Source organism: Gavia stellata, chromosome 27 (assembly GCF_030936135.1).
Source record: "Gavia stellata isolate bGavSte3 chromosome 27, bGavSte3.hap2, whole genome shotgun sequence".
NCBI classification, from domain to species: domain Eukaryota; kingdom Metazoa; phylum Chordata; class Aves; order Gaviiformes; family Gaviidae; genus Gavia; species Gavia stellata.
The window spans coordinates 1,414,098-1,428,810 of record NC_082620.1 but is presented as its reverse complement, the minus strand read 5'-3'; the positions used below and the strand labels follow the sequence as shown (position 1 = coordinate 1,428,810).

The 14,713-nt window shown below is 61.4% G+C and overlaps 3 protein-coding genes across 3 annotated transcripts; all 3 read right to left on the bottom strand.

Annotated features, from left to right (window-relative positions):
• Positions 1–2,370: 2,370 nt before the first annotated feature.
• On the bottom strand, positions 2,371–4,982 carry FBLIM1 (filamin binding LIM protein 1; the record flags this gene model as incomplete). The annotated part of the gene is made up of 7 exons (XM_059830040.1): positions 2,371–2,910; positions 3,221–3,338; positions 3,441–3,619; positions 3,729–3,898; positions 3,985–4,096; positions 4,191–4,324; positions 4,691–4,982. Coding segments are annotated over 7 exons (1,119 nt in total), but the record flags the coding sequence as incomplete, so codon positions are not given.
• A 3,120-nt stretch (positions 4,983–8,102) lies between these two features.
• TMEM82 (transmembrane protein 82) lies at positions 8,103–11,655 on the bottom strand. Its single transcript, XM_059829965.1, has 6 exons — positions 11,492–11,655; positions 11,335–11,407; positions 10,902–11,076; positions 9,700–10,108; positions 8,627–8,814; positions 8,103–8,519 (listed from the first exon to the last, which is right to left on the bottom strand). Exons 1-6 carry the CDS (start codon positions 11,568–11,570, stop codon positions 8,451–8,453), a joined length of 993 nt encoding a protein of 330 aa, XP_059685948.1. The 5' UTR covers positions 11,571–11,655; the 3' UTR covers positions 8,103–8,450.
• A 282-nt stretch (positions 11,656–11,937) lies between these two features.
• On the bottom strand, positions 11,938–14,137 carry SLC25A34 (solute carrier family 25 member 34). The gene is made up of 5 exons (XM_059829963.1): positions 13,649–14,137; positions 12,992–13,057; positions 12,492–12,644; positions 12,265–12,399; positions 11,938–12,171 (listed from the first exon to the last, which is right to left on the bottom strand). The coding sequence occupies exons 1-5, from the start codon at positions 14,135–14,137 to the stop codon at positions 11,989–11,991; spliced, it is 1,026 nt and encodes a 341-aa protein (XP_059685946.1). The 3' UTR covers positions 11,938–11,988.
• Positions 14,138–14,713: the final 576 nt, after the last annotated feature.

Here is a 14,713-nt window from a genome sequence, read left to right as displayed (position 1 = left end):
AAAGCCCGGGGAAATTTTATCCCTGGGCCGCACCCAGCCTGAAGTGAAGAAATATTTGCATTTGCTTCTCCTTGGAGGGCAGCCAGGTCCCGTCCCCCCCTCCCCGCCTTTCCTCGGCTTGCCAAGAGGGATTGCAAGAAAAGACGGGCTTATTGCAGCAGCAGAGGGAAGGGCAGGGCCTGTCCGGTGCGATTCGGGGGCGTAGGATCCTCTTTGCCCTTTTGCACTGCCGCTGGAAGGAGACAAGCGAGACCTCAAGGGCATTTTATACCTGGGTGGTCTTGGGGGGCTCTGCAAGGCTTTGGGGGTCTCCCAGCGCAGAGCAGGAGCTTCACGTTACTCCGTGCGTGATATGTATTTGTTTTATTTTTTGCTAGCAAACCTGGGTGCTTGCAAAAGCGCTTGCAATGGGGCAAGGAGCCCAAGGACGGGCTGAGCCGTGGCAGCCGATGTAGGCTTGCTTGGCAGCAGAATGGGACCCAGCTCCCGCAGCCCCACCCCTGCGAAATCTCCTCTACACGGCTCGGCCAGCGCTGGAAATTCCTCGAGATCCTCCCGGTGGAAAATGCAGGGCCGTGCTTTTCAGGCTTAGCAACACTTCCCATGCCTCGGCTTGTAATGCTTCTTCCCTTACCCGAGAAGAAAATGGCTTAAATCAGTCTTTTATCGTCTTACCTGCATGTCCATCCATCCCTGTCCCTTGTCATCCTCCGCTCCCGGAAAAATATGCCGAATCTGACCACTTCTGTGTCCCTTCACCGGGCCACCAAACTCTCCAGCTACATCTTGCCCTTCTCCTTGCCCTTCAGCATCTTTAGGCTTCATGTCGATAAAAACCTTTCCCTGCCTGCCTCCGGCCAAAAATTACCACAGTCCCGGTGCTAACAGCCCATCCTGGCTTGCTCTGCAGGGGAGATACCCGACCCCTTCCCACCATTAGCTCTGCGGTGGGGTAGCGTAGCTTGCTGAGCACCCAAGGGTGCTGAGCAGGGGGTTTAAGCCACTATGCAGCATGATAACGCATCCAAAACGCTGCTCAGCATCAGCATTTCCATCCTCCCTGAAAACCTCGCTTGGAAAAATACCCATACTGCCAAAAAACGGGCAACCCTTTGCTCTCCGGGGCTTCCCTTCCCTGCTCCCTTTGGCCACCGCCAAGTCTGCCCACGTCTTTTTACTTTTTTAGCATCATTTTGGTGCCTGGTTTTCCCCACAGGGCGAGAGGCTTTGGAAAGCAAGAGCGGACTTTGAGCACGGGACTTCCCCACAGTGGGACACAGGATCCCCACCCAGCCGGACCCAAAGCCACCTACTTATGAGACCAGGACAGACTACAACTTTACATTAACATCCTATTTATAAATAAGTTTATAGCAAGTTATGACCGGATTGATGAGCCATAGACGCACATTAACGAACGTTGAGTAATAGGCTTTGTAGATGGGGAGAGTCCGCAGGAAATAGTTGCGGGGTTGGTGTGATTAATCAATCAGCCCACCGGACTCCAGTGCATACATTAACCCCTTCATTCATAAATACAGCATGCACCGAGAGACATTATACAACGTGACCTAGAACTGTGTTGCTGCTGGTTTGGTGGTTGTTTCTTTTTTTGCTAGCAGCTCCCTTTTTTTCCATCAGGAAAGCATTACACATAGTCTCAGATGCTCTTGCTATTTTCTGCTCTCGATTTGTGGCTTTTTAAGCACTTTCGGTTAAAAAGAAAACCCCTCTTTCTCCGGCTGGTTTGCAACACCCTCACAAACAAAACCGCTAAGCACCGGTGGCATCAGTTGCACAGATGTCGGACGCGCAGAGAAATGGTCTAATTTCTGCCAGTTTGAGGCTTGGATGGAGAGAAGGTCAAAAAGCTTCTGACAACAGAGCAATATTATCTTGGATAATGTGCAAGAACGGGGCTGTCGGTCTTTCCAGGCGTCTCGGCGCTGTCAGATATAGGAGAGACAGCGTTTAGCTGGAGTTTTTCTGCCTGATGGGGGAATTTGTGCTCCGGCTGCCCTCTGCCGGCTCCGGGACTTGGTTGAGATGGAGCCCAGACAGCGCAGGCTGTCCACAAAAAAAACCCCAAACCAACCCACCACCAAACACCCTTTCATCAACACCACAGCACATTGCAAAATCCCGAATCCCACCCCAAAAAACGACCCTCCGCTCTCCCCCGGTCGACAGTGGCATCTACCAAATCGCTGCACCCCAAAATCAGCCACGTTACCGCCCTGAGCGACCCAACTCTTGCCACGCCTGTAAAATCTAAAAAGTGGCTTTTTTTATTATTTTTAAACTTGCGTTTTATGGGCTTGGAATGCAGGGCGGATAAAAGAAACGAGGGTTTTTAAACTTGGGGTTTTATTTAACTGCAATTAACTAAATCAGTGCCCGCTCTCTGCATCACCGCAGAGAGAAATGTTTAAGTGAAACCCCAAAGAAGCTCAAGAAGAAAGAAAAAACACCCAAGGAAACCAAACCGGCCTTGGAAAAGGAGTTTAAAAAAAGAAATAAGTGAACAAAACCTCAGCTCCTCCACCACCGCTGCTCTGCCAGGGCTTTTTACGCTCATAACGAGCACAGAGCCATGCCAGGACACTGTATCTGCGCTTCTCCGCCTGGCCAGCCCAGCGGGTCGGAGTCCTGGGTACATCTCGGTGACGAAAACTCCAGTCCTGCAGCTATTTGGGGGTGCAGCGGGCACCCGGGGCCGGCCGCAGGGTGCAGTCCGGTGATTGCACCCCCTTTTTGGTGTCCAGCGCTGGAAGACGGAGGTTGAGCCCCAGCGTTTTAGCAGGACGACTCGTTTCGCTGGCGGACATGGCAGGACTTGCAGAAGAGGTGGTTGTCCAGAGGGTAGCACCCATTCTCTGTCGGCTCCGGTGACAGGGGCGTCCCGCAGCTCTGGGGGCGAGAGGGAAAAGGGAGGCCACGTTTTAGGGGTCCCCATGCTGCGTTGCATCCCATCTTTCCTGCAAAACCCACCAGCACCCGGAAAAAGCAATAAACTACATCAAAAGCCTGAAAAGCTGAAGCTCTCCTAGCCGAACGCAACATCTTTTTCACCCAGTTTATTTATTTTTCCCCCTCCCTGTCACTTGGAAGATAAACTGGTGGCTAAAAACCAACTCCAGGCGCCGTGAGCCCCGTGGCTGTGCTTAGCAAAGGCTCAGTGCCAAACCCCTCGGCTTTTGGGGGCCCGTCAGGGCTGTACCTCGCAGCGGTAGCAGCTCTCATGGAAACTGCGTCCCAGGCACTCGATCTTGTAGGTGTCTTTGTCCTCACGGGGGATGATGGGGTGCTCGCAGGCGCTGCAAACCGTGGCGTATTTCCTGATGGGAGCAAACCGGGGCGGCATGAGCCCTGTGGGGTGACAGGGATGAGCCAGACCCCCCCAACGTGGGGGATGCTCCCCTGTTTCCGTGCTCCCCAACCTGTAGAAGTCGGCCACGCAGTACACCTCATTGTGTTCATCCACGGCGAAGCTCTCGGCACCGATGGCCCGGCCGCAGGCGGCACAGGAGAAGCAGCCGGGGTGGTAGCCCTTGCCCAGGGCACGGACGATGCGCTCTGTGATCAGCCCCTGGCACTTGGCGCATTTCTCCAGCGTGGCCTGGGGTTTGGGGGGCACACGCTATGAGATGCCAGCTCCCCCTCCAAGGGACTGCATCTCCTGCCACCCCCCCCGAGGGTGCTGGTTGTCCCCGAGGGAGGATGGGTACCTGGTAGCAGGCGTCGCACGTGGGGCGCCCGTCTTTTTGGTAGTAGCGCTGACCGGCCAGGAGCCGGTGGCACGTCCGGCAGGTGAAGCAGTCAGCATGGTACTGCTTCCGCATCGCCTCCACTGTCGGCTCCCGCGGCCCCACTGCTTTGTGGCAAAAGGCGCAGATGTCTGTGGAAAGAAGGGAGAGGGGTTCGGTGCTGCGTGCCTCAGTTTCCCCAGCTGGGGACGAGCCTGCACTGTGCAGCTGCACTTACCTCTGGAGCCATCCCTCTCTGGGTGCCCATTTGCATCCTGCCACCGTGGCTTGCCTGCTTGCTCCTGGCAAAATTTGGGTGGCCTCAATTCGGCAGGGAAGGCGGAAGGGGCCTGGTGAGCAGGGGAAGGAGAAGGCATGTTACGTTTATGCTCTTGCAGGTGGGGAAACTGAGGCACTGGGGTGATTGCACCCCATTGTCCTCACCTGGAGGGCAGCGGGTGCTGCCAGATCCAGTTGCTGCAGCGCTGGACCCAGCGCCTCCGCAGACAAGGGCTGGGGCGCTTCGGAGAGGACAAGGACTGGCGGGGACAAAGGCACTGGGTTCCCTGGGCGGATTTCTGTGGCGAAAGCCGGACACGGTGGGTTTAGGGGGGGCAATAATGTCCAATAACACCCTGTCACAATAACGCCCCGACAGCTTTGCAGCAGCGCTCATCGACCTGCCCCAAAAGCAAACGCCGTCCCAGCCAGAGGGGACAAACAGCGCTGATAAGCGCCCAGCAACGGAGAGCAAACACAGCCCTTCCCCGGCAGCCGGATCCATCCCGGGGTGGGTGCAGGGATTTGGGGAATAACCCCCCCAAAAAAACCCACATCCCCTCCTGCCTGCACAGGCATCCTTTAGCAAAGCATCTCCGCAGCATCCTCAGCACCATCACCATCCTCCTGGCACCACGTGCAGCCCCCCCACGGACACCTCTCACCTCCATTGGGCAACACGGGGGGCTGCAGCGGTGGGGTCCGGGGACGACGGGTGCCGGGGACCTCAGCACCATCCGGCTGCAGCTCCCTTTGGGTTTGCTCCTTGGTGGCCGCCTCCCTCCGCGGTGGCACCAGGGTGATGAAGACTGATGAAGCGATCCTCTTCTCCGCTTTCCCCGGCAGCATCGCTGAAGCCGCAGAAGGGACAGACCTGGGTTTGATTTTGGGGAAAATAAAAGGGAGCGAAAAATGCGGGTGCACAGGCAGCTCCCGCAGCCGTGCTGCCCTTCGGCCTCAACCCGCCTTCCTCCCGGAAAGGGAGAAGGAATGAGCGTCCCCATCCCACGTCATGGCAATAAATGGTCTTGCGCCTGGGAGGACACAGGGTAAAGGGTCCCAGCAAAGCAGCAGCTGAAATCACCCATTTTCGTGCCTCTGAGGCCAAACCCAGCCCTCTTGTAAGCATTTTAGCCCCCTTTATTTTCTGTTATTGCCCCCACCTGGGATTAAATCCCTGTGGGCAGCAGGAAAACCCACCTTTCCTTTTAAAAATGGGATTGCAACAGGATCTGCTTTTGCAAACCCTTTTTTTTTGAGTGTTTCTAGTTCCCGTTCCCTCCCCACTTACCCCCATTTCCCTGCTAATCTCTCCCAGCTCGGGGCACCCCCCCTTTATTTTTGCAGATGGGGAAACCGAGGTACGATGCCGTGAATAGCTGCGTCCCCGTCACCGAAACGGCCCCTGAGCATCGCCCAGCGACGGAGGCAGGATGCGCCCGACCCCGATAAACCCTGCTCGGGAAGGAAAAGGGCTGTTTATTCAGCTTCCCAACGGGAAAAGCAGCTGGAGTGAAGCTTCCCCTTCCAAATGGGATGGTTGGGAGGGGGGAGGAACCCCAAGGCTTTAGCCAGGGCGCTGCACCGGTGAAGCAGGATTCATCCCCAAAATGAATTGGTGGCCTGAAAAATACCTGTGTGATGAGTTGCCCGGTCTCATGCCCCGGCACGAGGCAGTTTCACTGCCCCAAAATCCCACTCACAGACATCAGTGCATCCTTTTGGGGGGCAGCCGGTCCCCCCGTGGCAGGGGAAAAGCTTCGGGATGTGCACGCCGGTGACTTCAGCCTCTGACTCAAGTAGGGGAAGGGATTAAAAAGGAAAAATCCCCGGGCAGCTTCGCTCCCTCCTTCCCTCCCTCCCCGCCGGCGAAACCCCAAACGGGCTCCGGCGCTGCCAGCCTTTGCCCGGCCGCTCAAATCCTCGCCCGCGGGAGCCACCGCTTTTCCTCCTCCCCAGCTGAGCTGCAGAAAATAGGGGGGAAAACAAAAGTAATAATCATAAAAAAACAACCCGAAAAAGAAAAAAAAAAAATCTCCGGGGCTAATGGGAACCATGTGCTCGTCGCATTCCTCTTTGTGCTGGGGCTGACGGGATCCCGGCGGCCCCATGGCGGCACCCCCCGGATCCCCCCCAGCCGGGGGCCATCGGGGTGGTCAAGGCTTGAGGAGTGCATTAACGGGGTTCACCCTCCCCCCTTTTTTCTTTTTATGGGGTCCCCCCCACGTAGCTCTGTCCTGTTTCGGGATGGCCGAGGCCACATTGGGCAGGGCTCCCCCCTGTTTGCTGCAAGCATTACCCCCCAAAATCTCCTGGGGTGGGAGCCCAGGTGGGACCAACGGGGACAGGGCCACTTACGGGGCACCCTCCACACCCCCCAAAATTGGGATGGGACATGGCCCTCCTACAGCCGTCCCCCAACTCCATCCCCTGCCCTGGGGACCCCTTGGAGGGCGCTTTGAGGATGCCCAAGGGAGAAGGGACAGCGTGGGGGACACACAGCCCTTGGTGTCCCCTTGTCCCTTCCCCAAGTGGCCCAGCCGTCCCCTTGTCCCTTACCAGGGGGGTGGCCTTGCAGCCCCCCCCCCCCCCCCAATCCCCTGTCCCCCACCGGGTAGCCCCGCAACCCTCTGTACCCCACCCGGGGGTGCCCTGTCCCCTAAGTGGCGATGGCCCCGCCGTGTCCCTGCAACTTGAGAGCCCCCCCTCCCCTACCTGGGGATGTCCCCAATCCCATACCTGGGGGTGTCCCCTGTCCCCTACCTAGGTGTGGCTCTTGGTCCCCTTGTCCCGTCCCAGGACAGCTCTGCGGTCTTTACCCCATTACTCGGGGGGGGGTCCCGTGTCCCATCTTAGGGTGACCCCTGTCCCCTACCTGGGGGTGTCCCCACTCCCATACCTGGGGGTGTCCCCTACCTGCGGGTGGCCCCTGTCCCCTACCTGGCGGGGTCCTACCTTGGGGGGGGGGGGGGGGGGTGTCCCCTACCCGGGGGGGCTGTCGCCTGCCCGGGGGTGGCCCTGCAGCCCCGCCTGCCCCTCGGGGGGGTGGCCCTGTCCCCTACCTGGGGAGCCGGTGCGGGTCCCTCCGTGCGCTCCGCGGGCGCGCCCTGCCCGGCACGGCGGGGGCAGCGGGGAGGCAGAGCCGCCCGGCATCACCGCCCCTTCCTCCCTCCCTCCTCCTCCTCCTCCTCCTCCTCCCTTCCTCCTCCCCCCTGCCTGCCCCACGGCTCCGGGCGGGGCGGGGGGGGTGCACATGTCCTTAGGGTGCCCCATGCACCCTGGGGTGCCCCATAGGTCCTTAGGATGCCCTATGCACCCTGGGGTGCCCCGTGAGCCCCTCTGACTGCCTCATGCACCCCGGGGTTCTCCATGGGACCTCAGGGTGCCTTATGGACCCAAGGGTGCCCCTATGTCCTCAGGGTGCCCCCTGAGCCCTCTGGCTGCCCCACGGCCCCTCGGGTGCCCCTATGTGCTCTGGGATGACCCATGCCTCCCCCCCAGGTTGTCCTATGGACCCCCCGATAGCCCCAGGCACCCACAGGGTGCCCCATGTCCCCAGGGTGCCCCGTACAGCCCTGGATGCCCCAACACCCCTAGGTTGTCCCAGGTACCACCCCATACACCCCCAGGATGCCCATGTGCCCCTATACAGCCCCAGGTGGCCCCCTAAGCCCCCATACAGCCCCAGGATGCCCCGTACTGCCCCATACAGCCCCAGGATGCCCCGTACTGCCCCAGCCCCTCTCCTGTTCCCTGCCTTGGGGCCAGGGAGGGGGGTCCTGCCCAGGGAAGCAGCCGCTGCTGGGGCCTCCCTCCCTCTCCAAATCCTGCACCCCAACTGCGCAGGGTCTGGTGCCCCACAGCACGGCACAACCGGCTGCAAGCCGGGTGGGGAAACTGAGGCACGGGGGCACCTCTCAGCTGGAGGGTCACCCCCTCTGTGCCTCAGTTTCCCTTACCAGGGAGAAACCGCATCGCCCACCTCCTTCAAAAAGCTGCACCGCAGCCGTTCCCAAGCCCCTCTCCAGCACGATGGAATCCCAGCTTGCTCTGCCCACAGATTTTGCTGGAAAAAACTTTATTTTCTGGGATTTATAAGCCCCCTGATGCCCTTGCACTGCAACGGTGCGGCCCTGCAGCCACTGAGGACGGGGACATCCATCAGCATCCTGCGTCCCCGGCGGGACCAGGGAGCAAAACCCCAGCACTGCCACAGCCTCGCGGGGTCCCCCAAAAACCCGGGGCCGCGTGAGCCTCCCCGCAGCCTCCCACACTGTGGGATGGGGTCAAGCACCTTCCAGGAGCCCTTTTTTGCTTCGTCCCCATGGGGTATCTGCAACAGGGAGGATTTGAGGGGTGCTCGTGTTTCGGGGAGCCGGGCGAAGCCACCCTGAGTTTCTGATGCCGGTTACATCCCGCGGCTTATCAGGACGTCTCCTCCGATCCCAATCCTGATCCCAACCGCCTATCCAGCCGAGGCTGCTGGGTGAAATCCTACGGGAGATGGAAGAAGAGAAGCAGAAAGGCCCCTCACCGTGGCCTCAGCGCTGCTGCCAGCCCCTCACCCCGGCATCGTGGCAGGGAGGTGACCCCCATCTCACCTGCCGCCAGCATGCCTCCAGCATGACGCCAGCGCGGAGCAGGCACCAGAGCTCTCCCAACAGCGAGACGAGGACGTGGAGGACATCGCTCCAACGGCCGACGGTGAGGAGGAGGATGAAGAGGCCGCCCATCCGTACCACCACCGTCTGGTAAACCGCCCGCCCGCCGGCGCTCTGCCGCGGCTCCTCTGTAAGGACGCGGTGTTGGGGTGGCCACCACCACGGTGGGTGTCCTATCCCCTCCCCAGCCCCACGACCGGGGAGCACCGTGCATTTCGGGGATGCTACAGGGTGGCTTTGCATATACTCCCAGGATGCCCCGTGTGTCCCCGGGATGCTCCCTGTGCCCCTATACAGCCCCAGGATGTCCCATACAGTTCCATGCACCCCCAGAATACCCCATGTGCCCCTATGCACCCCAAGGTGGCCCCGTATGCCCCCAGGGTGCTCCCTGTGCCCCTATACAGCCTCAGGATGTCCCATACAGTTCCATGCACCCCCAGAATACCCCATGTGCCCCTATGCACCCCAAGGTGGCCCCGTGTGTCCCCGGGATGCTCCCTGTGCCCCTATACAGCCTCAGGATGTCCCATACAGTTCCATGCACCCCCAGAATACCCCATGTGCCCCTATGCACCCCAAGGTGGCCCCGTGTGTCCCCAGGGTGCTCCCTGTGCCCCTATACAGCCCCAGGATGTCCCATACAGTTCCATACAGCCCCAGGCTGCCCACTATGCTCCCATAAAGCCCCAGGATGTCCCATACAGTTCTATATACACGCAGGATAGTCCTGTGCATACTGCCCCAGGATGCTCCATACTGCCCCATATACTCCCAGGACGCCCCATACAGCTCCATACAGCCCCAGGATGCCCACTATGCCCCCATACAGCCCCAGGATGCCCACTATGCCCCCATACAGCCCCAGGATGCCCTATACTGCCCCATATACCCCCTATGCAGCCCCAGGTGGTCCCCTGTGCCCCCGTAGACCCCCAGGATGTCCCATACTGGGACATACCCCCCTCACCCCAAAAAAAACCCATAACTGGGTGGGTCGGTCCCCTTTTCACCTTGCATGTAGATGACCAGCAGCGTGTAGCAGATGGTGAGCGGTGTCCAGAAGCGGACGGCCTCCGCCGTGGAGAGGAAATCCCGGTTGATGAGCGCCACGGCAGTCAGGTCAGCCACGGCGAAGGTGATGGCCAAAGCATTCCGGAGCAGCTGGGGGATGCCATGACCGGCGGCGAGGAGGAGGATGCAGACGCCGCAGTAACGCGCTCGGCTGTGCAGCTCGTAGAGGGTGCAGACGTGACGAGCCAGGCGCCGGGCGTAGGCGGCCAGCAGCCCTGCCAGCCCTGCCGCCAGCGCCAGGTTGCAGGTCCCGTGGGGAGCCCCTTCCAGCAAGAAGCTGAGGCCGCAGGACACCCCGCAGCCCAGCGAGTACTGGCACAGCAGGTAGAGCTGGCTGCTGTGGGCGCCCTGCGAGAGCGGGATGGCACCGTCAGCCGCTACGGAGGTTGCAAAGCAGCGAGGGGTTGCACAGCTGCAAAGCGAGGCATGGCTTCCTCCATGCCGCACCCCCATGGGTCTTGCAAGCAGCAAGGGGCTGCACGGTTGCAAAGGCATGCATGCATGCAAAGCGATGCATGGGTTTCTCCAAGCCAGCCATCCTCATCCTCCCTGCAGAGGTTGCGGAGCAGCAGGGGGGATGCATAGGCTCCTCGATGCCACGGCTCTCACATGCCCCACACGTGCTGCAAGCAGCGGGAGGATGCATTATTTTGGGCATGCCACAGCCCTCATGCTCCCTGCAGGTGTTGCAAAGCTGCAAAGGGACGCACAGTTGCGAAGCAACGAATTATTTTCTCCATGCTGCAGCCCCCCGTAACCCCACAGGTGTTGCACACAGCGAGAGGATGCACGGTTGCAAAGCCATGCGTGGTCTTCTCCAAGCCGTCTCCCCTCTCCTCCCCACGGGTGTTGCAAAGCAGGGAGGGAATGCACGGCTGCAAAGTGATGCATGGTTCTCTCCATGCTGCAGCCCCCCCATAACCCCATGGGTGTTGCAAGCAGCAAGGGGATGCATGGTTGTAGAGTGATGCATGGTTTTCTCCATGCTGCAGCCCCTGTAGCCCCCATAGTTGTTGCGAATCTGCAAGGGGATGCATGGTTGCAAAGCATTTCCCTTGTAAATCTGCAAGGGATGCACAACTGCACAGCTCCCTCCGTGCCACCGCCCCACCGTGCCTCAGTTTCCCCCGTCCCATCTCACCTTGCCAAGGGAGAGGACGGTGGAGACGGCGCGCAGGGAGAACTCCAGCACCACCAGCGCAGCCACGCGGGACCCCACCAGTGCCAGCACGCCCGTCAGCACCACCACGTGCAGCGGCTCCAGCACCCACCACTGCGCCCGGATCGCCTCCTTCTCCACCTGCCTCTCCGGGTCACTGGGGACAGCGGGGGGGACGCTGAGCCGGGCGGGATGTCCCCTTCCTCCTCCACCACCCCAAAAAAGGGTGACAGCCCTGGAGACACACCCCCGTGCTTTGCAGCGGGGAGAGGAGGGTGCAGCCCCTGCCCTGCTCAGGCCACCACCAGCACCCATGGGTGCTGAGAGCCACCCCCCCCCAGTGGATCCCAAAAGCAGATCCCAAAAGCGGCTTCCCAAAACAAATCCCCCGGGGGAAAGAAGGGCCAGTGCTTACTTCAGGCACTGGATGTAGAGATAAACCTTCAGGAGGCTGCAGAGCACCGAGACGGCGCAGGCACCCACCAACCCTGTGGGGAAAAGGCAGCAGCGGGTCACCGGTGTCCCCCGGGCTGTCCCCAAGCCGTCCCCATGCCAGTCCCGGGGGCTCTCACCTTGCAGGAGCGCATCCAGCAGCGCCCAGCCCCACGCCAGCCCAGGCAACGCCGGCAGCCAGGACCCCAGAGAAAACATTTTCGGTGGAGAGGAGCCACGGCGTAGCCAGGCCCTGGCTCCAAGGTCCGCGGGGCGGAGGCTGGGAGCGGCCCCCCATGGCTAGTAAATCATTGCCGGGGCAAGCGACAGCAGCTGGAGCTCAGCTCCTCTGGCCGGGGCTCCAGCTGCCCCGTGGAGGGGAAAATTAGGGTGGCGAGAGGATGCAGTGATGGGATGCACATGGTGGGGCTTGGGGACCACCAGCATCTTTAATCCCCCCCGCCCCGCCATCACCGCTATCCTCTCCAGCCCGACGCATGGCGGCGTTTCACGTCCTGGCTTTGCAGGGCATGAACACCCCCCCCCCCCCAATTTGCACCACCCCAAAGACCCCAAAATGACGCCAAAAATAGAAAAACCCCTTTATTAACGGCCGCGGTGGGGCCGGGAGCCCATCCTAGGGGCCGGGGGGCTGCTGGTGCTGCACCATCTTCCTGAGCTCGTCCCAAAAGAAGAGGCTGAGGACGGTGTGGGGGCCGAGGCGGAGGTAGACGGCGCCGATGCCCTTGTACAAGCCCAGCAGCCCCTCTTTGCTGGAGATTTGCAGGATGCAATCCAAAAAACCCCGGTAGAGCTTGCCCTGGGGAGAGAGGAGCCGGCTGCGCACCCCTGCTAATGCAATCCTGGGAAAAGTCGTGTGTCCCCCCCCGAGTCTTTTGCCGAATGGCCTTACCGTGCCGTCGGCGTCCACCGGCTGGTTGTAGAGACGGGTACTGACCACGTCGAAGGGCGTCATCGTCACCGCCACGGCCACACCGCTCACCATGCCCCCCGCCAGCACCGCGGCCCAGCTGCCCTCCCCGAACCACTGCGGGAAGCGCCGGCCGTCAGTTCTTCCCCGACAAAATGGGGAGTGGGGGGAGCTGGCAACGGCAGGATCCGGCACGCGTTCCCCCTCACCTGGCGCTCGCAGACCCAGTCCTTGGCGGAGGCGAAGGTGGCGAGCTGCGCGGCCGAGCCCACTGCCACGCGGGGCACGGCGCCCGTCACCCCTCGCCACAGCCCCGCCACCCCGTGCTGCTTGTAGATGCTCTCGAAAGCCCCGGAGATGCTCTGGGGAAGAGAGGAAATTCGGGAAAAACGGGAACGGTGCATCCCACCCCGGCAAAATTACCCACCCCAGCGTGCAAAACCCCACTGCTCATCGGTGGCACGAAGCCATGGTGGCTCCGGACAGGTGACACCGATGGGTGTCCGGATCCAATGTCACGGCTCCGCGTCCCCGTCACCCCCTCCCCGTCCTCGCGCCGTTATTTATAGCATCTATAGGGGGCCGAGCTGCCAAACAGCGGCTTTAAATACCCACTGGCCAAAATAGCAGCGTCCCCGCCGGGCCCCAGCGTGTGCACGGCCAAGGTGCTACCGAATCGTGTCCCCCCCCCACCACCATTCCCGCTCACCTCGTGGTTGTGCTGGTGGCCCACGGCCACGGCCGCCAGCGTCTGGGCTTGGAGGTGGGTCTTGACCTGGGGGGGGAACAACGCCGGGTGACGAAACCCCCCCAAGCCCCCACTGGGACAGGCTGTGGTTCCCCTCATCTCTTCTTAGCGGTTTTTTTGGGGTGTTTTAAGCCCCTCCGGCAGATGTGGGGTGCCCGGATGTGTTGCCAAGTGGCGTCTCTAGACTTTGAACCCCATTTTTTTTTTTCACTACTCCCACCCCAGGGCAAGGGAACCCTGCAAACGCCCGCTGCACCCCCCCCCCCTTTGAGCACTGCAACCCCCCTTTGAGCTCTGCAACCCCAAAAACCGGAGAGACCCCCTAAAAAGGGGGGAGGGGAAACCACCCCAATTTCCTTATGAGGGAGTTCTCCGCTCGGATTTCCGGGAGGGGGGGATTTGGGGGAGAAAGCGGGGGGAAGAGCGTGCACAAAGCAGCCCCACATTTTTGGGGGGTGAAGCAAAGCGGGGGAGAAGGGACGCACCGAGCCGGCGTTTATAGGATGCAGCCAGCTCCAGGGTGGCCAAATCTTTTTTGGGGGAGTCCCCGAAACACCCCCCCCCCTCCTCCGCCCCCACCCCCCGATGCGAGGGCTTCTGGGGCAGAGCGGCACTCACCAGGTACGCGGGGCTGCCCACGAAGGCTCCCACCGCCCCGGCCACGGCCCCGGCGGCCACGGTACCACCGGGATACCCGGTCCAGCCGGCGTCCTCGGCATGGGAATAGCAATAGAACCGGACGCCGTTCATCAGCCCCTGGTAGAGGAGGCCGGCGGCCAGGCCCTTCTGCAGCCCCCGCAGCCCGTCGGCCCGGCACACGGCCCCCACCGCCCGCAGCACCCCCCGGTAGGGCCGGGGGTAGGTCCCGGGGGGCTGCAACTCGCCCTGCAGCTGCAGTCGCGTCTTGACCACCTCCAGTGGGTTGGTGAGGACGCAGGCCAAGCAACCGGCCGTCGCTCCCAGCACCAAATCGATGGCCGGCGGAACCCCCCCGGTTGGGGAACCCCCTGCGACGCGGGGTCTGTTTTGGGGGGGATAAGGGAATTCATGCAGGGAGGCGGAGGGGGGCCCGGGGAAGGGTGCGAGGGCCCCAGCGCCTGCCGCCATGCGGCACCTGCCTGTGGGGATGGCCCCAGGCTCCACCTTCCCCCCCCACTGCGGGGAAAAAAAAGGGGGGAGCGAGCGCCGCCTCCTGCAAACCAACCCCCCCACCCCAGTCCGAAGCCGCCCCCCAATTTAGGAAGGGATATGGGGCAAAGGTCAGGCCTGGGGGTGCGTCCCCCCCGGCACCAACGCACGCCTGGCAGCCAAATCCCGGCCGGGCGTCCTCGTCTCACGTGACTTGGCGGCGTCCTGGCGCAAATAGGGAAAAAAAGGTTGTCTTCTTCAAAAAAAAAAAAAAAAGGGTGATGAAATTGAAATAAAAGCTGAGGAAAGGCAGTTTCGGGGGGCACACGCAGCCATCTACACCCCCCCCCCCAGCCAGGCAAACCCCAGGGGGGGCCATGAGGACTGGCCAACTCATTGCAGTTGTAGCTGCGGTTCAGGGGGCTGGCGGGGGGGGGGGTGTCATCCCCTTGTCCCCGTGCCAGCCCCTCGCGGTTACCAAAATGCTTTGAAATTGGAGCTTCCCCGGCCAAAAAGCTACGGGGGGGGTGTCACTGTGTGTCCCCCCCACCCCGC

Excerpts from the sequence above, each read along its gene's own strand:
- TMEM82 (XM_059829965.1), bottom strand. The coding sequence starts at position 11,570 with ATGTTTTCTCTGGGGTCCTGGCTGCCGGCGTTGCCTGGGCTGGCGTGG. Across the intron at positions 11,408-11,491 it reads GCTGGATGCGCTCCTGCAAG|GGTTGGTGGGTGCCTGCGCC; the intron begins GTGAGAGCCCCC and ends TTTTCCCCACAG. Across the intron at positions 10,109-10,901 it reads CCGTCCTCTCCCTTGGCAAG|GGCGCCCACAGCAGCCAGCT; the intron begins GTGAGATGGGAC and ends CCGCTCTCGCAG.
- SLC25A34 (XM_059829963.1), bottom strand. The coding sequence starts at position 14,137 with ATGGCGGCAGGCGCTGGGGCCCTCGCACCCTTCCCCGGGCCCCCCTCC. Across the intron at positions 13,058-13,648 it reads TGGGCAGCCCCGCGTACCTG|GTCAAGACCCACCTCCAAGC; the intron begins GTGAGTGCCGCT and ends TTCCCCCCCCAG. Across the intron at positions 12,172-12,264 it reads CGGTGGACGCCGACGGCACG|GGCAAGCTCTACCGGGGTTT; the intron begins GTAAGGCCATTC and ends CTCTCTCCCCAG.